The 24,443-nt window shown below is 38.1% G+C and overlaps 1 protein-coding gene across 2 annotated transcripts in view; it reads left to right on the top strand.

Moving 5' to 3' along the window:
- LOC121386723 (dmX-like protein 2) overlaps window positions 1-24,443 on the top strand; it is a 158,103-nt gene that overhangs the window by 58,178 nt on the left and 75,482 nt on the right. For both annotated transcript variants that reach the window (XM_041517726.1, XM_041517719.1), the window contains exons 5-16: window positions 67-145; window positions 4,196-4,418; window positions 7,096-7,162; window positions 10,352-10,391; window positions 11,100-11,232; window positions 12,961-13,146; window positions 13,795-13,967; window positions 19,577-19,837; window positions 20,964-21,121; window positions 21,713-21,825; window positions 22,616-23,350; window positions 23,854-23,995. In XM_041517726.1, coding sequence (XP_041373660.1) covers window positions 67-145; window positions 4,196-4,418; window positions 7,096-7,162; window positions 10,352-10,391; window positions 11,100-11,232; window positions 12,961-13,146; window positions 13,795-13,967; window positions 19,577-19,837; window positions 20,964-21,121; window positions 21,713-21,825; window positions 22,616-23,350; window positions 23,854-23,995 — 2,310 coding nt within the window. The remainder of the gene's footprint in view (window positions 1-66; window positions 146-4,195; window positions 4,419-7,095; window positions 7,163-10,351; window positions 10,392-11,099; window positions 11,233-12,960; window positions 13,147-13,794; window positions 13,968-19,576; window positions 19,838-20,963; window positions 21,122-21,712; window positions 21,826-22,615; window positions 23,351-23,853; window positions 23,996-24,443) is intronic.

The following is a 24,443-nucleotide window of genomic DNA, read 5'->3' as shown; positions in this document are numbered from 1 at the left end:
ATTAATAGAACAGCAATTTGATAAAAATGTGGTACGTATTAAAGCGTTATCTGTTTTGTTTTACAGAAGTTGGATTACCGCTGGTATAAGACTGCCACCCTAGAGGCAGAAAGTTTCATCAACTGCCTCAGTTGGAATATGGAAGGTATGCTACAGATTTGTATTTTCATAGGTATATATGGGCTCCCATTTTCTTTTGGGGGTGAGGGATGGGGCAGGTTGCTTTTTGTCTGAATTAAACGAAAACTGCCCGAATCTGGATAACAAACATTTTTCATTTTAACTTTACTGATTGACAGACAGCTAGATAGGGTTGCAAGTATATCACTACACATTTTTACATTAATTACAACTAATTTTGTGGCTAAAATTATGGAAATACATGGTTAAAAGATCTCAGGTGAGCACATTTTGCCCAAATATCTGTATCGTTTTTGACCGAATTTAAGGATTTGCTTTAGCACTAGGAGGTCAGTTGATCACCCTGACCCCCCCCCCCCCCTTCCCCAGTATTGTATGCTTATGTGTAGTTTAATGTCTGACTCTGAACTGTTAAAACTGTTTTAATTAAGGCTTGCAGTAAAAAGAAACCGTGATGGTATGGCAATAAAATCTATTTATACTGGTATACAATCCAGAGTTTATTACTGCATTTCCCCCCTGTTTTTTAATGTTGAGAAAGACCAACAAGTTTGCCTATTGCATAAATAGTCTTGCCCGATATTTTTTTAATTTGTATGCTTCCGAATAACACTATAAAAGGCAAAGTGTAATTGGTCGATATTTAAATTGTTATTTATAGATGAAATGTCACCTGGACATGGGAGTCCACGCAATGCTATTAGATCTATCAGTAGAGCTAATTTTAATCAGATTGATATATAGTAACTCGCTGAACCTGGGATGTGTTCTGTTAATTATGCACATGTACAATGAAGGTTTTGTCGCAAACACATATTAATGATTCGACTGGTTTCCTGTCCTGTGACATTTATTTATAATTAAGAACCAAAACCAGTCTAGCGAGCCTTTTTTAATGCCACAGAGTGCTCGGTTGAATGCACAGTAGGTTCATTATTTACACATGTGCATGCAGAGCCATTGAATCGAGAGTCATTGCTGTATACATTGTATATATACATGTATATTGTGTGTCAGGGCTTCTAGAATTTGTATAAAATTGACCGGCCTCGGTGGCGTCGTGGCAGGTCATCGGTCTACAGGCTGGTAGGTACTGGGTTCGGATCCCAGTCGAGGCATGGGATTTTTAATCGAGATACCGACTCCAAACCCTGAGTGAGTGCTCCGCAAGGCTCAATGGGTAGTTGTTGTAAACCACTTGCACCGACCAGTGATCCATAACTGGTTCAACAAAGGCCATGGTTTGTGCTATCCTGCCTGTGGGAAGCGCAAATAAAAGATCCCTTGCAGCCTGTCGTAAAAAGAGTAGCCTATGTGGCGACAGCGGGTTTCCTCTAAAAACAGTGTCAGAATGACCATATGTTTGACGTCCAGTAGCCGATGATAAGATAAAAAATCAATGTGCTCTAGTGGTGTCGTTAAATAAAACAAACTTTACTTTACTTTTTGTATAAAATTCACTAGCCATGGGATCAGTAATTTTAAAAATATACTAGCCATGATTAAAAATTCACTAGTCCTACTTTACTTAAAGTTAATACAATTTTACTAAATAATAGTAGTAATCAGATATGTCACCTAAAGGGGGAGATAGAGCTTAAAAGCACTAACATTGGGAGGTGGGGTGGAGGCAGGATATTCATATTTACAAAATAGAGACTTAACTGCAACATTTGACTTCTCTTTTTTCCCACTAGCCATTGTGTATGGCAGTAGTTATATACTAGCCCAATATTGAATATCACTAGCCATGGCAGTGGGGCTACCATAATCTGGAAGCCCTGTGTGTGGAGTGATGGGCATGAATATTGCCATGCAGGCTCAGTGATTCATTATGAGATGTACATGTGTATTGATCATTATCTTTTTAAATAGATTTAAAAAAATTTTTTATTAATAAGCTGTTTTGTTATACGTTATGTGGTTGAGCTATCGAACATAAGGCTGGTAAGTATTGGGTTCGCAGCTTGGTACCGGCTCCCACCCAGAGCGAGTTTTAACGACTCATTGGGTAGGTGTAAGACCACTACACCCTCTTCTCTCTCACTAACAACTAACCCACTGTCCTGGACAGACAGCCCAGATAGCTGAGGTGTGTGTTCATGTACAGTGTACTTAAACCGTAATTGGATATAAGCATGAAAATAAGTTGAAATGAATTTTTTTTATATACATAGAGGTTATTACCAGAGTGTTTTTTGGTATCGTTAATATCATATATTAGGAATAAAAATTGTATTATGCGAGCCTCTGGCGAGCATAATACATTATTTTATTCCTAATATATGATACTGACGATACCAAAATACACGAGGGTAATAATCTCTTTATCATATAAGCTCAAGCTTAATACAACATGTTTTTGTAAACTGTACACGCAGCTATAGTCTAGTCCGCCATTACTAGATATTCAAATGACGTAAGAATATGTGGCGCGGTGTATTTTTGAATGGAAATGACATCAAACTCGAATGACGTCATTTTGGATGTCCTTACATCAAAATAAAGTTATGCCTAACGTTTTTTGTTTTCTGAACGCTGGACAGCTTTCAGTGTCAAACTGCCATTGACATGTTTTTATTTGATGACTATGAATGCATACGTCAATCATGGAGTGTCACCCAAGTACGTTAGCTTAAATGTCGATAAACCTAGTGCCGAGACCTCGACTAATTTACATCTAATTTGCAAAGTTATCAAATTCTTGTGTGATCTGAAAAATATCACATACTTTGAGTGCACTGAAAATGTAAGATATTATATGATAAATAGCAATATCTACAGTGTGTCTGTGTGTGTTTGTGTCTGTATGTGTTTGTGTGTGTGTGTGTATCTGTATCTGTTGTGTCTGTGTGTGATGTGTGTGTGATGTGTGTGTGTGTGTGTGTCTGTTTGTGTTTGTGTGTGTGTGTTGGAGGGGGGAGGGCTGTGGCTAAGTTGTTTACCAAACTGTATATTCAGCATATTATTAAAAGTACAAGTGTCGAAGGTCGTACACCATGCATCCTTCACTTTTCAATACAATTTCTATGTGTGAATATATTCTGTAAGAAATACAATAACCTGAGGGTTAATGCCACTGCTATTTTTTAGGGAGTACTCCTTGATAACTACCTGTACCATGCCTCATTTTTCTCCCCCTATTATATAAGTGCCAGTACATGTATATCACTTGTACAGATGTTATCACATTGTACTAAAAATAACAAGTATCATCACACAAATGGCTTTAAAAAAAGATATATATCACAGATGCCAATTTAAATGTATTTGTAATGATAAAAAAAGAAAAATTAAATTGGAAAGGCACTTCATATTATTTTATCATCATGTATTATGTTTTAATGGAGTGGTATTTCCTAATCTGGACTGTAAACAACAAATAATGTCATTACAAATGGTGGTGTCATGTCTTGCAGGTCAAATTACATGTATTTAAGTGTGCTGTAATAAATATTGTGTGTGTCTGTCTGCCTGTCTGTCTGTCTGTCTGTCTGTCTGTCTGTCTGTGTGTGTGTGTGTGTGTGTGTGTGTGATTGTGATTGTGTGTGTAAGTGTGTGTGTGCGTGTGTGTGTGTGTGTGTGTATATCCTGATTCTGTGAGCACATTTTCTGTATGAAGGTGGTTATGGTATGATATCTACTCCTTTGCTTTTGTTTCCTTTAAAATTATACAATTATGATTTATTAATAATAATTCATTAATATTTCCTATATTATAATTTTTTTTAATGCAAAATCTTTAATTAATATTATCGTTATTTATTGGTTTGTAAATGTATATTAGATATCCATTATAGATTAAATGTATAGTAATAATAGTATAAGTACAGTATTAGTAATTTACCTTCATACATGTCAGTGTGGGTTTTTGTTGATGTTTTTAATTCACTGAGTTAACAGTGAACAGAAATTCACTTGTACATGAAGTACATATTGTATGTGGGTTTGGGGGTGGTGGGGTGGGTGGGGGGTAAATCAGAACTTAGTTGCCTTTAGCTGTTATGCAGTGTACTTACAGTAATCATAATTTCTGACATTAACTAATTTTCAGGCTCGAAACTGCTGACTGGTGGAGAACTAATCCAGTTATGGCAGATGTGCGAGCAGGAGACGCCGGAGGAAGACCACCCCCCGAGGCGGGTCCAGTTCAGTGTTGGGGTGGGGCCTGATGACGATGAGCCCCTCCACCAGGAGCTGAGACATGCCCTGCACCATGAGCGAGACGCAGTGGACACACACCACCCGACTGAGTGGGAGAGTGTGTGGAAGTGCAGGTCAGACGGGTTTCTTCTCAACTTTCAAGAGTATTGTAAAATACTTTAATTTCGCGAGGAAATTATTTTTGCGTTGGAATAAAATTCGTGAAAATAAATTCCACACGAAATGAAAAGTTGATGAAAATTGGACATTAAAAATAAATAAATAAATGTAGTCTCATTCAATCCAAGACTTCGTTAGTTTCCGTTACAGTAGTAACAATGTAGTTGACATTTTGGGTGATTAGGGTGGACTTCATAGACAAAAAGAATTATGTGTATGCAGTGAATGTAACACACTGTTTTAGAGTCAGGAAAATGGGTGCTCGTGAAATAAACTTGCATTTTCGACATTTTTCATGTGTATCCAGTCATTCAGTATGATGACTGAAAAGCACCAGTCTGCTGTAAATCAATCCTTTATAACCTCCTTAGGGCCCATGCAAAATGTCAGAGCTATAAGTCCATTATGTCCTGAGATAATAGGTCTTGAAATATAGCAGGAAAATTACTGTGGCCATTTTTCAGCTAAATTTAACTCTTACCATAGTTAGGAAAATGCCCATTACTTCAAAACTATTTGAAATACAGAACTCAAACTTGACATTTGTTCATGTGGATAACTGAGACATGTTTGGTACAAATTTCAAGTGAATCTGAGACCGAAGTGAGTGGGCGACCTCAAATATTTGTTGATTTGACATGGAATGACCCTTATGGTATTTTGTAAACAATAAACATCAAAATTATTAATATCAGAACTGAAAATATATTCTCACGAACTGATTCATTTTCATTAAATTGCGAAATTTTGATCCCGCAAAAATAAAGTAGTTTACAGTAATTTCATTAAAATAAAGGAATGTCTGCTTAATGTCATGTCAACATGTATGACATATGGTAATCACCAAAATTGCTCAAAACTGTAATGTTAAAGGAAACTTACTGCCAACACATCTACAGGTTACTTTGCCATTTTTAACTGTCTTTTTAGTGTCTGACACATAAAAAGTTAAAGTTTGTTTTGTTTAATGATATCATTAGAGCACATTGATTAATAATTAATCATTTACTATCGATTGTCAAACATTTGATAATTACGACATGTGGTCTGTAGAGGAAATCCGCTACATATTTGCTATTAGCAGAAATTAAGGTATCTTTTATATGCATTATCCAGCAGACAAGATAGTACATACCACAGCTTTTGATATACCAATCATGGTGTACTGGTTACAACACGAAAAAGCCCAATGGGTCTACTAACGTGGTTAATCCTAGACTAACTGCATTACGAAACCAACTGCCAACACAGAGGCTACTCTGACATTTCAGACTGTCTTTTTGGTGTCTTGACACAATATGTTGAAGTTTGGTTTCTTTAATCATACTCCCAGAGGACATTGATTAATCAGGCTTCATAACGGTCTTTAAATTCCTTGAATGTCTTTCAGTTTGATTTTTTTTTTTTTTTTTAGGTTTTTGAATATCTTTGAATTGTAATATAAGTCTTTAAAAGTCTTTAAATTCTTCTATTGTGTTCATTCTTTTATTTTTTAATTAATTAATTAATTTTTCTTCAATCAACGTGAATATTCTGACCTTCTTTCTGCTGGTGTCCACGCACAAATCATAGCCAAAGCAATGATGATAACCTTTACAGCTACATGCACTTGATATTTTCCAGTTACAAGGTTTAATCTGTCATGATGTGACCGGCCTCAGTGGCATCGTGGTTAGGCCATCGGTCTACAGGCTGGTAGGTACTGGGTTCGGATCCCAGTCGAGGCATGGGATTTTTAATCCAGATACCGACTCCAAACCCTGAGTGAGTGCTCCGCAAGGCGCAGTGGGTAGGTGTAAACCACTTGCACCAACCAGTGATCCATAACTGGTTCAACAAAGGCCATGGTTTGTGCTATCCTGCCTGTGGGAAGCGCAAATAAAAGATTCCTTGCTGCCTGCCATAAAAGAGTAGCCTATGTGGCGACAGCGGGTTTCCTCTAAAAAAAACAGTGTCAGAATGACCATATGTTTGACGTCCAATAGCCGATGATAAGATAAAAAATCAATGTGCTCTAGTGGCATCGTTAAATAAAACAAACTTTCTGTCATGATGTATGTAAAAAAAAAGAGCTAAATTTGTTGCCATAGACAGCAACATAAATGAACTGATTTGATATTTTTATCTCATTCTATTGTCTTTGACTGCTGTGTAAAAGTCTTTGAAAGTCTGAAAATGGTAGGTAAAAGTCTTTGAAAGTCTTTGAAAATGGTAGGTAAAAGTCTTCAAAAGTCTTTGAATTTGCTTGGTCTTTAAGGCTATGAACCCTGTTCATTAACCATCATCTTTTGGATGACAAGCATGTTGCCTTCTGAAGAAACCCACTACATTTTTTTCCATTAGCTGCAAGGGATCTTTTATATCCACTTTCTCACAGACAGGACAGCTCATACCATTGCCTTTGATATATCGGTCATGGGGAACTCACTGGGACAGAAGAAAAAACCCTATCAGAGAATGAATCTCCCGAGGAGGGTCGATCCTACAAACCAAAGCATCTCAGGTGAACGGTCTACTTACTGAGCTTAATAAGCAGCTACATGTAATAGTGTATGTTGGAATGCTTGAACAAATCAGGTATTATTATTACATATTAAATGGGTCTTAATCATTTTGTGTGTTGTTTTGCAGACCAGCTACAGCTGTGCACCACTTGGAGTTTTCACCAGATGGCTTTATGTTCGCTTCTGCTGGCAAGGTACTCAGTAGATTACAAGTGTATACAATGTACCTATTCACACACACACAAGAAAACTGATTTAAGATATTGCTGCTGTTTTTTAATTGTAAAATGAATGAAGTACCAATTAATTTTGAACTCCAGTGCAATTTTATGGAAATCATTATATACTCTTTTTTTCTTGCCTTTATGAAATCAAAAGACAAGATGCATGTATTTGTATTACTTTCTGATGGTGGCAGAGACAACATCAACTTTTAATGTTTTGCATTTAACACCATTTCTCACAAATTACACGTGTAAATCCTAGAGCAATGAAACTTGGTTTATACATGTACATGTAGTTGTACTTACAGATGTTCATCACAGTTTAGTAAAAAAAATCATTCATTCATATGGGAGAATTTCACATTAGTAGTGGCAAAGACTAATTGGAAACAAAACAATTGTAAAAAACACAACAGAGTTTGCTAAAATGGAAAACAGAATTTGCCATAATCTGAAAGAGTAAATCATCATGTCTTAAAAGAATCCTTTATATACTGAACAAAAAAAAAAACTACCGATTTGTACATATAGTTTTTGTTGTGTTAAAGAATTCATTGTGTAATGAAATTATATAGGTAGTATTAGCCTTGAGCTGTATTATCAGGATTCATGAATTTTATCGATTATTTTTGCACTGTTAATCGTCGACAACGTGAAATTCAATTTGCACGTGCATGCATGGTTCGACATGTCCCGTGTAGTATTCAGTCAATTTGTTTTACTTGTCTTACTGACATTGTTGTCAAGTGAACGAAAACGCTTCAAAATTTGTAAAACAAATTAACGTTTTTTACATTGTAGCATATTTAGTATGCCAAGAATACCCAATAATTTACGCGAACAGGCGATTGGCATGCTTGATGCTGGCATGTCAACAGAAGACGTTGCAAGGCATGTTGGGAGATCGTTTCGGGGGTGGGGGTTGTGTCATGGTCTGGGCAGCCATTGCCCATGGTTATCGTTCACCACTAGTCGTCATTGATGGCAATTTAAATGCTCAACGTTACCGCGATGACATTCTCGCTCATCACATCATTCCTCTGTTCCATAACAACGCCAACATCTCGCTTTTTCAGCATGATAATGCCACCTCTCATACAGCTAGAGACACTGTAAATTTTCTTAGGACAAATAACATTGATTTCATTGATGACTGGCCCGCTAAAAGTCCTGATCTTAACCCCATCGAGCATGTCTGGGATAGTCTGGACAGACGATTGAGGTGCCGTCCCAACCCACCCGCTAACGTCAACGAACTTCGTCAAGCACTCATTCAGGAATGGAACAATATTCCACAGGCAGAAATCAACACTTAGTCAATTCTATGCGCCTGCGATGCACTGCAGTGGTCAATTCAAGAGGTGGTCATACCCGTTATTAAGTGGGTGGGGTTTTTTTTTAACTTGGTCAAAATTTCCCCTAGTTTCTGTTAACCTATGGCCATGATTTTTGCACCAAACGATGCATCATGGAACACTCTTTAAACGCATATATAACAATTATTCCCCCGGTTTGTTTTCATCAAGTTATGTTCAAGCAAAGTTAGCGGAAGTTTCTTATTTTGTTCAGTATATGTGTCCATGTGGGACTGGGCTGTTCCACCTGAGGATACATAATTTGTTGTCAGGGACGAGGCTTGCTGAGTCCCTGACATCATATTATGTACCCGAGGGTGGAATAGCCGTTTCCCACATGGATACATAATGGAGGATTATTTTTTCCTCCCATCCAGTAGATGAAAAACAAGCATTTTGAGAAAATGTGAAAAAGCTACATCTTTTTGTTTTTTTATCTTACAATAAAATAATCATAACCATTGAAACGATCGTACCCAAAAATGGTTTATACTAAAAGTATAAACCGAAAATGATAGTATAATTTCAACAGAAGTCACGTGGACATGCAAGACCGATTTATTCCGCATGGGCTGAGGTCATGCAATATGCCTGTCTTGCATGGCTAGGGATGGGAGAAAATTGTGTGCATACATCCAGTACATAAGTATTAAGATTTATTTTGTACATACAGTATAAGTACTCTTGTAACGAACCAGAAGGGACCGTGATGGTTAGTTCGTTATAGCAGTAGTTCGTTGTACACATTTACATAAGTTGGTTATTAATGTATAGGGAGATGAAATGGGAATTTATGATCAGTTCGTATTATGCAGTAGTTTGTTCTAAGCATGTTCGTTATAAGAGTACTTCACTGTATCCAGTCAGTGGTCAATGATTCATTTTACATATATATACAGTCAAACCTGTCTTAAGTGGTCACACAAGGGAGTAATTAAAAGTGGCCACTTAAGACAGGTGGGGGCTGATTACAGGTTGCGACATATAGGCTTTAAAACATATGTTGTTATGTCTGTACTGCTAATTAATGGATGTGTGCTTCACAGTTTACTGTAAATAAACTTACGACATGTCGCCTCCTTCAGGAAAAACTGCAACTGGAATGTATTAAATTAACCATTCTCAACGAGTTTGTTTTCTTTTTCCATTTAATTATTTAATTTCTACTTCATGCGGTGTATTGTCATAGTAAACTAAAACTAAAATTACTTCTGATATTAGCTACTATATTGTCACCAGTTCATTAATGTCTGCGTGCATTAGACTCTGTTCGAAATGTGTATGCTGTTGTTTTGTGCCGATGAACCTCTGGTTCAGAGCTGAAATAAAGAATTGAATTGAAGTGAATCTACAAATGTCAAGCATAGCCTGCCCAGAGGCAATTATATGCTTTCCATAGTCATACTTTCTTAATGGATACACAGTAGAGATGCTGGGACTAAATGGGTATTAGTATTCCTGAAGGTGTGAAGATCGGTTATTTGCTGCATCTTATCGTTGTTGTTAAATATCCCTTTTATATAATAGTAAACATTTACTGTGACTGCTTAATACAGGTATTTTAGCGATTTGGGATCCGATTTGAGTGGGCGTTGGCCGCATTAGACAGGTGACCGCTTATTACAGGTGCATTTACGTTATAAATCGTTTGGGAAGGAAAAAAGTGGTCGCTTAAGGCAGGTGACCGCTGAATACAGGTGGCCGCTAGGACAGGTTTGACTGTATATATATCCAGTCAATGATTGTGTGCATAGCTGATGTCCAATTGAGATGATGTGTATATTTGTGACTCTTTTTCTTTCAGGCTGACAGATTAGTCAAAATTTGGTATGAAGACCAAAAAGGTATGTGATTTTGGTGTTGACAGTTTGCATAAAACATGCAATATACTAATAGTTAATTAAATCATGTATGTATTTATTAGACTTTAATATAATGTTGTTAAATAAAATATTTTCTTCCTTAATATAATGTTGAAGACAATCACAGCAAGCTTTATATTATATGATAGCAACTAAAAGTGTTTTCCAAAATAAATACTGCATCTTTCAGTTTATTATTATTTTTCACTTGTCCAGATAAGTCATTTGTTTATTCAAGAGCAACAATATTTTGACCTCAAAATTATGATCATATTGGTTTTTTAATTTTACTTTTCCACCGACTGGACAAGTGATTATTTCGAAGCCTGTTAACCTCATTCTATGAAGGTGGGACGTACCCCAGTGGTACAACGCTCGCTCGATGCGCGGTCGGTGTGGGATCGATCCCTGTCGGTGGGCCCATTGGGCTATTTCTCGTTCCAACCAGTGCACTATGGCATATCAAAGACCATGGTATGTATTACCCTGTCTGTGGGATTGTGCATATAAAAGATCCCTTGCTGCTAATCGAAAAGAGTAGCCCATGACGTGGCGACAGCGGGTTTCCTCTCATTATCTGTGTGGTCCTTCACCGTATGTCTGATGCCATATAACCATAAATAACAGGTGTTGAGTGTCATTAAATAAAACATTTCTTTCTTTCTTTCATTCTGTGATGATCTGTTTCAGTGACGCCTCAGTTGATGAGGACGGACAGCATCAGTCCGAAGCTGGACGAACATCACTTCTCCTTCATCTACATCTCGCACCCCAGAGCTGTGACCGGCTTCTCCTGGCGCACCACAAGCAAGTACATGCCACGGTGAGCTACAGCTGCATGCTTCGCTGTTAGGGCTGTTCCAGAATTGAACATGGAGTGGGGGTCAGGAGGCACTATATATCTTTTTTTTCTTTTCGAATTAACATAATCGCTAACCATTAGTTTGAGGTCAAGGTAAGTATTTGTGAAAAAAGAAAGTGATCCAAGTTTTCTACATATTATGTCTAACTGGCTTCTTACCTGGGATGAGACATTTCAGCTTTTTATCTGATTTCAATTGTTGTTGTTTTTTATTCGTAAAATGATTTGCATAAAGTATAACGGATTTGATCTGAACTACTGAAAATTTTTCTTCATTTTATTTAAGTATAGTATAGAAGTATTTGTTTTATAAAAAAAGATCATTTCGGATTTTATTTTCAAGTACCGTATATCGCTGTGTATTAGCCGACTTTTTGATACAAAAATTATCAAGTCAAAGGCTGGGGTCGGCTTATCTAAGGAGTCAACATATTATTGGAAATGTAAAGTTAGAATAGTGACGTCACGGCTCGACTCGATCTATTGTCATTATTGTGCTCTGCATTTCCGCTTTCATAAAGGTTTAATATTGCATTTTAACACAAGCTATTACAAATAAAAGATATTAAAATTGTATATATATGTTCATCTTTAATAAATGTTGGTGTTTAAAAGTTATTTAGTAATATTTATCTGTTTAAACAATAAATGGTGACCGATCAAAACAATTTCGGAAAACTTCGCAGGTCACGTGTCATTACAAAACTGCTTACTAAACCGGTGAACACGTTAATTGTTCCAGCTTCATTTGTTTTGTTTGTCGAATTGGGATTAATCGACACGGGTGGTTGGGTATGGTAGGGTATAGCCGACTAGTAATGAAAAGACCGATTAGCACAATCAACAATGCAAACAGTCACTGTGTTTTTAACGTGTGGCTGCAATCAAGAATGTTTAGGTATATTTCGCTATCTTGGTACTTATATTTTACGAGAAATAAATTAACCGGACACCGTTTCTATAAATAGAAATCGGCTACTGCTTCCAGATAAGTTTGCTGTGACAAATGACGTTTGAAAGCAGATGTACTTTGTCATTTTGTAGACCACACAGACATCTGACTTGGTTAGTTTTATATAGGGGGGTCGGCTTATATACAAGGTCTATAATTTTAAAGCCGATTTGGAGGGTGAAACTAGGGGGTCGGCTAATGCATGGAGTCGGCTAATACACAGCGATATACGGTAGGTATTACATCCTTTTCTGACATCGTTTCCCTCTGCATACATGTTTTTTAAGACAATTTTATTTTGTGGCTGGTAAGTGAATAAAAAAAACAATTGCCAGAATCTATAACACATTCAGATATAGTTAATAGTAGTCTTGTTAAAATTGGGGTGAGACGTAGCCCAGTGGTAAAGCACTCACTTGATGTGCAGTCAGTTTAGGATCGATCCCCGTCAGTGAGCCCATTAGGCTATTTCGCCCTCCATCCAATGCACCATGACAGGTGCATCAGAGGTCGTGGTATGTGCTATCATGTCTATAGAATGGTGCATATAAAATATCCTTTGCTGCTAATCAAAAAGAGTAGCCCATGAAGTGGCAACAGCAGGTTTCCTTTCTTATCTGTGTGGTCCTTAACCATATGTCCGACGCCATATAACCGTAAATAAAATGTGTTAAGTGCGTCGATAATAAAACATTTCCTTCTTTCTTGTTAAAATCTTTCTGATTTCTTTGTTGCAGTGGTTCCGTGGCGAACATGCTTGTGACGTCGTGTATGGACTCTGTGTGTCGTATTTGGTGCGAGACTATCCTGCCCGACGATGGGTTGTTGGAGCTTGAACAGTTTGACCCTAGTGGACAGATCGGCACAAAGTTCCACACACAACGCCACAAGAAGAGATTTCTACAGAGATTAAAAACTATACGGTAAGGTGGTTTGTAGTGACACATTTTGGGTATGAAACATATGTTAAAGAGAGTTCAAATTATTATTAAAATCTGAATGGTGAATTCCATTAACATATTCAAGTTGACATTTTTGCATATATGGTAGAGTCAGAGGGACCAGGTCAGCCTTGAAATCATGAAATTCAGTGTTTAAAAATATATTATTCTTTAACATAATATGTATATTAATATATGGCTTATGTCTTCATACATGCCTTGACAAACATCAAAATACTGCTATATTTTACATCTTTTATTAACAATTTTTTTAAAGTTGAGTTAAAAAGCACTCCTAGAACACTGGTTGCGACGGAGAAAAACCCAAATCAGAGAATAGGTCCCCGCAGAGGGTTAAATCCTTTGACCCAAGCACCTCAGGCCAGTGTTGTTCCAACTGAATTAGATCCAGCCCCCACCCCCAAGACCTATAAAAACCTTTTAAGGAACCTGACCCCAACTAGAAACAAGGGCTGACCCTAAGGTGTTTGGGGTTGGGGTTTTTTGTATTATTTTAATTAACATGTAGGTGTAAACAAACAAAAAAACATTAAAAAAAAACAAATCGGAGAATAGTAAGCAGACTGTTATTTTGGCTCTTATGAACATCACCTGTACCTTTTGTTGCAGACATGCCATCCACAAGAGGAAGAAACAGCGGTACGGTCCGGAGACAGTTATGAGTTCGGCCAACCTGCCAAGCATGGGCAGCGTTCACGACTTCCACAAGTTCGCACTAAACCACAACGGTGTCTCCCCCGTTCTTCACTTTCACCTCGCAGGCAGCATCAACCCAGAGACAGGTACATAATTAATGTAGTTTTCAGGCTATTGGATGTCAAACATTTGGTAATTCTGACATATTTAGAAAACATGCTACATTTATCCATTAGCACAAATAATCTTTTATATGCACTTTTCTGCAGACAAGACAGCACATACTACAGCTTTTAATATACCAGTCATGGGTCACTGGATGAGAGATTTAAAGTTTGTTTTGTTAAACGATACCACTAGAGCATATTGATTTATTGATCATCAGCTATTGGATATCAAACATTTAGTAATTTTGATATATAGTCCTAGAGAGGAAACCAGCTATATTTTTCCATTAATAGCAAGGGATCTTTTATATGCACTATCCCACATACAGGATAACACATACCACAGCCTTTGATATACCAGTTGTGGTGCACTGGGTGGAACAACAAATAGCCCAGTGGGCCCACCGAAAGGAATCGATCCTAGACCGACAGCACATTAGGCAAGCACTTTACCACCTGGCTACATCCCGCCCGCCTGGATGGGAGGTAAAAATAGCAAATCAGAGAAACGGTCCACCGATGAGGTTTGATCCTATGACACAAGTACCGCAGGCTAGTGCTGTGCCAACTAAGCTAAATCCTGACCCCAGTGTTATATGATTCAGGACGAGAAAGAAGAGGAGATCTTTGTTGATATGTCGAAGTCTATGATCCTACAGATTTTTATGTTTATTTGTGCACCTTGATTCATTAACTTTAAATTCTCTTTACATCAGATTTAGAATTGTTCCTACAATTTTTAGATTTTCACCCAAATTTATTACTTTTATGCAGTTCAACCTACACGTCTCAATATTTGAAATTTAACGTACACATTTCGATATTTACACTATATCTTTCTTTGTGTCCTATTTTCCCCACAGATATTCCCCTGCAACCAGTATATCTTTCTTTGTATCCTATTTCCCCTGCAGCCATTATATATTTCTTTGTGTCCTATTTCCGTCACAGACATTCCCCTGCAGCCAGTATATCTTTCTTTGTGTCCTATTCCCCTGCAGCCAGTATATCTTTCTTTGTGTCCTGTTTCCCTCACAGACATTCCCCTGCAGCCAGTATATCTTTCTTTGTGTCCTATTTCCCCCACAGACATTCCCCTGCAGCCAGTATATGGGTCATTCTCACAATACCTGCCAATTTCACGTAAATACGACGCCAAGAAATTTTTTTGCTGGAACCTTATATAAACTTCATTTTCGATTGTCAATATCGTACTGACAAGATTGCACTCAATTTTCAGATACTTTATTGGTTTCCACTGATTTTATCGAGATTTTTTGTTTTTCATTCGTTCCGGAGTTGAATTGAAAAGTTCTGGAGTTGAAATTAAAGTTTCCAAAATGAAACTGCAAATCTACCATAATCTATGAAGAGCAGGGATTTACCTTGTTTTCTGAAATGGGAGTCCCTTGGACTCACCTCTTTCTTTTCTGGGGGTCCCAACCTGAAAACAAAGGGTCCCAAAACCACACAAACGACAGAGAGCTGCAGATAACAAATCACGTGTATACTATATGTTTCATTAAAGTAAATTTAACAAGCTGTGTGGTTGTTTTTCCTTTCGGGAAATCAATGTGTCGGTATTCATTGTTTATTCTTTCAAAATAAACATTTCACTTTGATCTGTATAATTATTTGAACCATTTCCTGCAAGCTAAATGACACTCACAATACCATGTGTTATTTATGAATCGTGCTACTTGTTTATTAATGCAAATCAGAACATTTAACCAATTTGTTTTATTCGCCCGGGAATTTCCGATTGTGTTTGGCCTGTTGACGAGAAGTTCCGAATGATCGCAAATCCGCGATTTCTTTCCGGAAATTACCAACTTTACCCGATTAAGCACAGCAAAGGATAAAGACGCAGTGTTCCCAGGGATTAAAACTTTTTGTTTTCGATATGGGGAATCCCCATTTGAATACGCAGTTTATAGGTCGAAAAGAAATAGTGTGTTACACAGAATGATCGATCTTTGATAGTGGACAGGGTTACTGAAAATGTCAAATATTTTATGCGTCCCACGGGACGCAGTATCTCTATTTTTGCGGGTCCAGTTAAGTTTTAGTGCATCCTATACGCAAGTTTTGTGCGTCCGGTAAATCCCTGGAAGAGGTGAAAAGAGGTATTCTGTGCCAAATTTTGCCACACCCCTTACCACCACCCAATAACGCCAAGTACTAGAGGACTGTGTGTAATACACATCAACAAAGGGAGGGCTAGAGAGGACTGTGTGTAATACATATCAACACGGGAAGGGCTAGAGAGGACTGTAATACACATCAACAAAGGGAGAGCTAGAGAGGACTGTGTGTAATACATATCAACACGGGAAGGGCTAGAGAGGAATGTGTGTAATACATTTCAACAAAGGGAGGGCTAGAGAGGACTGTGTGTAATACATATCATCAAGAGGACAATACATATCAACACGGGAAAGGGCTAGAGAGGACTGTGTGTAATTCATATCAACACGGGGAGGGGGCTAGAGAGGACTGTGTGTAATACACATCAACAAAGGGAGGGCTAGAGAGGACTGTGTGTAATACACATCAACAAAGGGAGGGCTAGAGAGGACTGTGTGTAATACACATCAACAAAGGGAGGGCTAGAGAGGACTGTGTGTAATACACATCAACAAAGGGAGGGCTAGAGGCATGAATTAATAAATTAATTAATGGATGTTTGAAGGAAGGATAAAATGAAAGACGAAAAGAAAATAAGAATTTTATTAGTAGAAACTTGGTGAAAATTACTGATTTTATCGAGATTTTCTGTTTTTAATTCATTCCGGAGTTGAAATTTTGCCACACCCTTTACCACCACCCAACAACGCTATGGAAAAGCACTACCGTGTGCTTCACTCTCCACCACCTTTTTGACTCTCAGTCACCATCCACCAACCCATATCACCACTAAACATTCAGGTCACATCGAAAATGCAAATGAAGCTTCGTATAGTTTTATGCAGTACGAGATCTTACACAGAGCTTTCAATAAGAATGAACTCTTTACCAATCTAGATCAGATAATTTGAAATGTCTGGTAACTTTTTCAGGCTCACTTATCATTCCAATGAATTGGTTTCTTGTGTACCAGCATTGATTCACTGGCTCGGGCCATGTGTATCAGTTTATTCCAACACATTTCATCACGGTCACGTACCCTCATCTTCGTCTACATCAGTAATCTTCCCTGGGTACGGCTGATTTCGATATTCGACAAGACACCAATCGTCCATATGTTCCTGGGTAAACGCTTCATATACATCTGGCACTGGCTGGGGTGTAGTCCCTCTATCCAAAAGCACTGGTTGATTTACACCACAAAACGAATGTGCTCGCAGTTCATAGCAGTCGCATATTTTATGCCATGAGCAGAAACAGGAAAGGTTCCTGTATAATAGCCCGTTTTTTTAAGTGAATAACTGATGAATAGCCTTCGTACCAGGGACACCATTTATCTTCAGTGGGATCTCCTCTTCTACGTCCAGGATCAATTCTTGCGCAACATAATATAACTTTACAGACAATGTGGATTGGAGATTTTCAAGCATGGACTTGGCAGTAGGTATATCACTTCCGAGGGCGACATTATGATCGGCGGCGCGCTTTAGGGCAGCTACCACCCCATCCACCCCTGCCGTGACCGGCTTCACTGAAGTTCCAGCAAATGTGTTTGAATCTGTGGTGTCTCATCTTCTCAGTCATAAGGTAGAAATGTGTGTGGTTCCTGTAATGAGTTGTCTGGCCATCACTGGTGACAAACAATGTGTCTATACCAAGTGACCGCAGGTCCTCTAATACAAAACATTTTTAAATATTAAAAAGTGATGTATTTTATTGTCAGACAGTACATATTACATTTTACAGTGACAGCATATTAATTCCAAACCTGTTGGTTGCTGTTTTAATGGAATATAAATATAACTCTATTTTCAAAGCACGGATGAAATCAGGGCAACCAAATGTTTGGAGGGGCAACCTAAATGTGAACCCATAATTGCCCTCCGGGCAAGCAACCAGAAACCTTAAAATTGATCACTGCGAATAGAATAGTATATGTTTCAAACAAGTTTGATGAATTTATGTTGGTGACATTGATAGTAACGAAAAATAGGAAGACACGTCTCTCTTAGACAAAATATTGTTCATTTTCACCTCCTTTTTTTATACTTTGATTCATAAAATTCCTGTTGGCAACCCTGATTGCATTCGAGGTAGAAAAGGAAGAAACAATCTCCCACTTTCGACACGATTTGTAAAACAAAATGAACTGAAAGTAATATTTTCCGAGATAACTGCGTTCCGGAGTTGAACAGCAATAAAAATACACAAGACACATCAAAAGTTGAGGTCAATCTGTGCCGAGAATATTCAAAATTTGGAATGAAATCCACCCTGATTTGTTTTTAATATAGCAGCAACAAGAACTTACTGAGAGTCATGTGATAGTTTAGTTCACTTTAACACCGCCATGGGATATTTTAGTTATTTTGTTCCGGAGTTGCAAACAATTTCCAACTTCTTGTTACACAGTAAAAACATTTTCTAGAAATCATAATACTAACATCTTAATCATGCTATTATTACTATCTGAACTTCATGATTGAATAATCATATATACCCCAAAATAAAGTAAAATTCCTTAGTAGTTTCAAAAATTTAACGGTCAGAAATCACCTGACCGTGATTTGTTACAGGCGCATGTTTAGAATTTAGGCTGGCAAAGATGTCAAAACATCTGTGAAATGGCTCATGAATGTGACCTTTTTATGGACAGACGCAGGGAAGAATATAATGATTCTAATAAATAAGGTTTTTTTGTGTTATTTATCTATTCTTCCTTTGCATATAGTCTTGTATGCATAGTTAGCAGGTATTTCCCTCACAGATATTCCCCTGCAGCCAGTATATCTTTCTTTGTGTCCTATTTCCCCCACAGACATTCCCCTGCAGCAACTATATCTTTCTTTGTGTCCTATTTCCCCCACAGACATTCCCCTGCAGCAACTATATCTTTCTTTGTGTCCTATTTCCCCCACAGACATTCCCCTGCAGCCAGTATATCTTTTTTTGTGTCCTATTTCCCCCACAGACATTCCCCTGCAGCCAGTATATCTTTCTTTGTGTCCTATTTCCCTCACAGATATTCCCCTGCAGCCAGTATATTTTTCTTTGTGTCCTATTTCCCCCACAGACATTCCCCTGCAGCCAGTATATCTTTCTTTGTGTCCTATTTCCCTCAGATATTCCCCTGCAGCCAGTATATCTTTCTTTGTGTCCTATTTCCCTCACAGACATTCCCCTGCAGCCAGTATATCTTTCTTTGTATCCTATTTCCCTCACAGATATTCCCCTGCAGCCAGTATATCTTTCTTTGTGTCCTATTTCCCCCACAGACATTCCCCTGCAGCCAGTATATCTTTCTTTGTATCCTATTTCCCTCAGACATTCCCCTGCAGTCAGTATATCTTTCTTTGTGTCCTAATTCCCCTGCAGCCAGTATATCTTTCTTTGTGTCCTATTTCCCCCACAGACATTCCCCTGCAGCCAGTATATCTTTCTTTGTATCCTATTTCCCTCAGACATTCCCCTGCAGCCTATCGTGGGAAACAAGGGCGACATGGAGTGTAACTTCCGCCTGCACTGGCTGAACAACAAGGAGCTTCACTTCACTGTGGAGGCGGAGAAAATCCTCCACGACCTCCACAAGCGGCTGCTGTATGAGGAGGGCCAAAAGGACGACGTCACCATGGCGACAGGCTTCGACAGCGAGGAGCATGACCCAGACCATGATATTGACCATGAGTATGACCACTGCCACGACTCGGAGGAAGAAGAGATTGGTACGGGCAAGTTAAAGCTGCAGTCTTTAGAACATTTCTGTTATTTATTAATTAATTTTAAATGACCATTTAACAGTTGTGTTGCAGAAAATGATCCAGTTACAATTTAGAATAATAAATATGATTTCAATAATTTTCTTATTGTTATGATTGGCCCTGGAGGCTTGGCAGTGGGCAGAGTTAAAGGTATGAGTAGTTGCACGTGCAGTGTGACTTAATGTATCAGTTCAGGCGACACACTGGGTTGAAACACATAGGTTTCCGTGGTGAGTGGTTTATTTCATGTTTTCAAATATTCTGAATGATTTTAAGGTTGTTCAAAGGCTGGTGTGTCGTGTGAAATACATTTAATTGTTTTCTTATTATTTAGACCAATTTGACCAGAACGAGAATAATAATTTTTAGGAATGTGTCCTTTTGAAGATGTTTAAAAAATATATTTTTATTGACACAAGCAAGCTCTTTGGATTTGATGTTCTTGAGACAAATGTCCGACAAAGAGATGAGTTCTAGAAATATTCGAAGAGTTGATTTCCAATCACATTTTTTTTTATAGAAAAACTTGGTTTTGCTGGAACCTGGCATAGATTACATTTTAATGGAAATGTTATTGTCATATTGCTGAGTTGACTAACATCAGTATACCTTCACTGTCAGTTCCAAAATCTGGAACTTGGGATATTTTGCATTTGGGAAATGAACTCTTCATGATCGGTCTTGTAAGTTTAGTGTAATGCTTTGTATTTAAAATGAACTGCCTTTTTATATATTTTTTTAATTCTTTGATCTCACTCTTCCTCACATCTGTTTTTTTAGCATAGCTTTCTGTACTTTTCTATCAGTTGGTTGTACTAGAATAAATCATATCCATTAACGAGAGGCCATTCGTCGATATTGTTTAGATACAGTTGTTTATCTAGGCTAAATAAATAGAGAATAACTGGTTACTGTCTTAAGATACAGGCTTTATCCTGCGAAGGTCAGAATGGCAAATGGTGCCAGTCTTTGTACATCTCGGTACTTCATTACACAGTTACATTTCTTTCCCAGTTTTACTTTGGTATCTTGATCCATGGATTATTTGTGCTTTAAAAAAAAAAAATGTCTTTGTGTTTATACATGGCAGAACATCCAAAGAAGAAAAAGAGCAAGTTTTTCAAACGGAAGCATAAAAACAAGAGTCAAAAGGAAACCTCCAAGATGCTTGGCAGCCATGCGGAGAGTCAGACCAGCCTCTCGTCGGAGCATGGGTCTGAAGGAACCGGCAGTTCAACGGAAATATCGGTTTGTAAACACTCTTAATGGTCGAATATCAATATTATTACTGTTAATATTACTGTTCATTTTCTATTTAACCTTTAGACTATTGGATTAATTTTGGAAAAAAATGTTGAGTGGGTACAAGTTTATAATTTTTACTCACATATATTCACTTGAATGAATACATCAAATAAAGTTTATATTTGAATCAATAAGTATTATTTTCGTGTATTTTTCGAATTTTTATGACATTTTAGATCAGTTAATGTTGAGTAAAAATAGGCAAATTTTTTTGAAAAAGTCGCGTTTACTTACGAGTAGTTGTGGCCAGCTATCCAGTATTTATGTCCATTATTTCCAGTAACAGTGGCTTTCTGACCAGAATATTTGTTTAAGAATGAACTACCATTCATATCCCAATATTTGGTGATTTTCGTTGTTGGTGAAATGATCAAATTTATTATCAAATTAGCTGTCACAATCAGCCATCGTTCCCTGAAAATGACTGCGATTTGCCGCCATTGTTGTCAAGTGAAAATACTTCCATTGAAAATTAAAAATCTAAAGACACAGGAAGCATATTACATTTATTTTTAATAATGTTTCTGTTTTCAGAGTTCTATAATGGAGATGTTAGATCACGAGATTGAGGCTCAGTTGAGATGCTGGCACCAGAATCCAGACATGATGTACAGTATTCACCCAATAGACGGAAGCTTCCTTATATGGTATGTCTTCAGGGCCCGAACATAACAACGGCACCGACAGCAATTACCATAGTTACAATACAATATGTATTGGCTTAGGTTAGGGACATTACCAATTCAAAATTATTGCTGTTGGTTGGAAGGATAATTTTGGGGTTTTAGTGTTGCGTTTATTTGTTGCAAAGGTTACTGATTGAAAATTGTCATAGGCAGGCTCAAACTTGTCATACATTTAGGTGAGCATGTTGCCTACAGCAAAAACATTTAAAAATTGCCAGAGGTAACAAGAAGAAAAAGTTTGTTTTGTTAAACGACACCACTAGAGCACATTGATTTGTTAATCATTGGCTATTGGGTGTCAAACATTTGGTCTAGCTCAAAATGGGCCCACCAGTGGGGATCGATCGTAGACCGACCTCACATCCGGTGAGCGTTTGATCGCTGGGTTACATCCCACCTACCATAGATAACAAATTCTTCAGTTGGAGCCCTATGTCTGTTAAGAATTGATCACAAGGGGTAGGGTGGATTGAGCCTGCATAAATCACAGTTAAAGGGGAGCAGGATTTAGCTCAGTAACGGTACTTGTGGTACATGGGTTATAGGATCGAGCCTTCTCAGTGGACCCATTGGTTTTGGGGGTATTTTCCCCATTTCAACCAGAGTCCAACAATACAGTATTACAGTTTCTGTTTTTGTTATTCTAGGAAATGTTTGACATCCAATAGCCGATGGTTAATTAATTAATGTGCTCCAGTGTTGTCGTTAAAACAAAACAAACTTAAAAACAAACTTAAACTTGTTATTCTAGGCTTGTTGACTGGCTTGACGAGTGCAACCCGTACTGCTTCCGGCAGGCACAAGTGAGCTTCTCCTCTCGACTGCCCAACGCGTTTCCCATCCCAGACGCGCGCTCCATGGCCAGCAAGCTGATGATCTACTGCAACTACAGCAAGATGGACATCAAGTCGGCCATGAAGATGAGTGAGAGCAAGGCCTCGATGATGGCCAATGACGGTGGCTTTCACCACCCGCAGCACATGACGGGGGAGACCCAGCCGGCCACGGCCACGGGCAAAAGCTCCCCGGGGCAGAATGACAACATGCTGATCCCGAACGTGCTGATGCTGTCGAAGCACAGCAACGGGACCATCAACCAGTGGCAGATCAGCTTCGCGGACAACTCCAAGTTCCAGACGATTGTCAGTGTCGCGCACGCATCCAGGGCCTGTGGGCACCGCTTCCGCACCAACTCCGTGGCGTGTCACCCGGTTCTGCCCCTGTTGTTGACGACGTCGCACCACAACATCCCCGAGGAGGAGACGCCCGACAAGGCCGACACACCCCCTGGTGGTGAGGAGGGTGGGGCAAGCGAGTTCGGGAATCCCCAGGGTGGCTTTGCGTTCTGTAGTGAGCTGGTTCTGTGGCAGGTGGATCCAGTCGGGCCGTTGTCTAAGTCCGGCGGGCTTGTGGAGCTGGCGAGAATAAACGCGCCGCCGTTGTCGGCATTTTCGAATGTAGCCTGGGTGCCCACGTTATTACCTAGGTAAGAAATGAGGGTTTTTTTCATTGTGTGTATGCTTTCTGTGCTCTTATTATTAGGATGACGAATTTTGCACAGTAGTCAAAGATGCTTTTTATTAAATTCAAAACAAGAATATTGATTTAGTTTAAGGATGGGGTGTTGTGGTATTTTATATTTAAGGTGTATTTTTTAGTTCATCGGTCATTTTCAAAATGTTATATATTCATTTACACGATTTTGTAAAATAAAATATTTTGTTGCAAATGAGATGGCGTATATCATACAAAATACAGTTTTAACATTCTGTTCACTGGGCATAGATTGCTTTTTGATATAAACTGTATTGTCATATTATTGATCTGTACTAATATCAGTATACTTCGCTAATAACTCTATAATTTGGAAACTGACCTATATCGCATTTTGTAAATGAACTCCTCATATCATCATCATTTATTTGTCTGCTACCACATCTTTGAGTCTGCAGTTCTATTTACTTCTTTTTTTCCTTTCTTTTTCTGCAGCAATTCACTTGGGTCGTACAGCAATTCTCCCAGTGCTCTGTTTGTTGCATCTGATGGAAACTGCTTGCGACTGTTTCAGGCGATCATTGATGGCCGGACATTACTGTCAGAATATCACCCGAAGGATGGGAAACATATAGGTGTAAGTATACTTAGATGTGATAGTGAGGGAGGATCTAAATCTGTAAAAAGTCATAGAGGATATTTCATGTTTTTTGTCAAACATGATTTATATCTCATCGAGTGAAGTTTGCAATCATATCATGAAATGAGATATACATGTACGTCATATTTGACCAAAAATATGAACTTTTCTATTTATTATATAATTTTTGGCAGTTTACCTTTATTTTAAAAATGCCAGCAGCAAAATAGTTCAGGCTTTCTTAGAATTGAGATATCACTTTCTACAGTGACGATAACACATTTTAGAGTGAAATAGTGAAATTTTCACTCTAAAATATGTTATCATCACTGAGTGACTGATAACACTTTTATTTCACTGATATTTTAAGATATTTCACTAAATGTTATATATAATAAAGAGAGGTTATTACCAGAGTGTTTTTCGGTATCGTCAATATTAGGAA

The sequence above is a fragment of the Gigantopelta aegis genome, chromosome 2 (assembly GCF_016097555.1).
Source record: "Gigantopelta aegis isolate Gae_Host chromosome 2, Gae_host_genome, whole genome shotgun sequence".
Taxonomy (NCBI): domain Eukaryota; kingdom Metazoa; phylum Mollusca; class Gastropoda; order Neomphalida; family Peltospiridae; genus Gigantopelta; species Gigantopelta aegis.
Note: the sequence above shows the minus strand (reverse complement) of the source record. Positions and strands in the feature narration are given on the sequence as shown.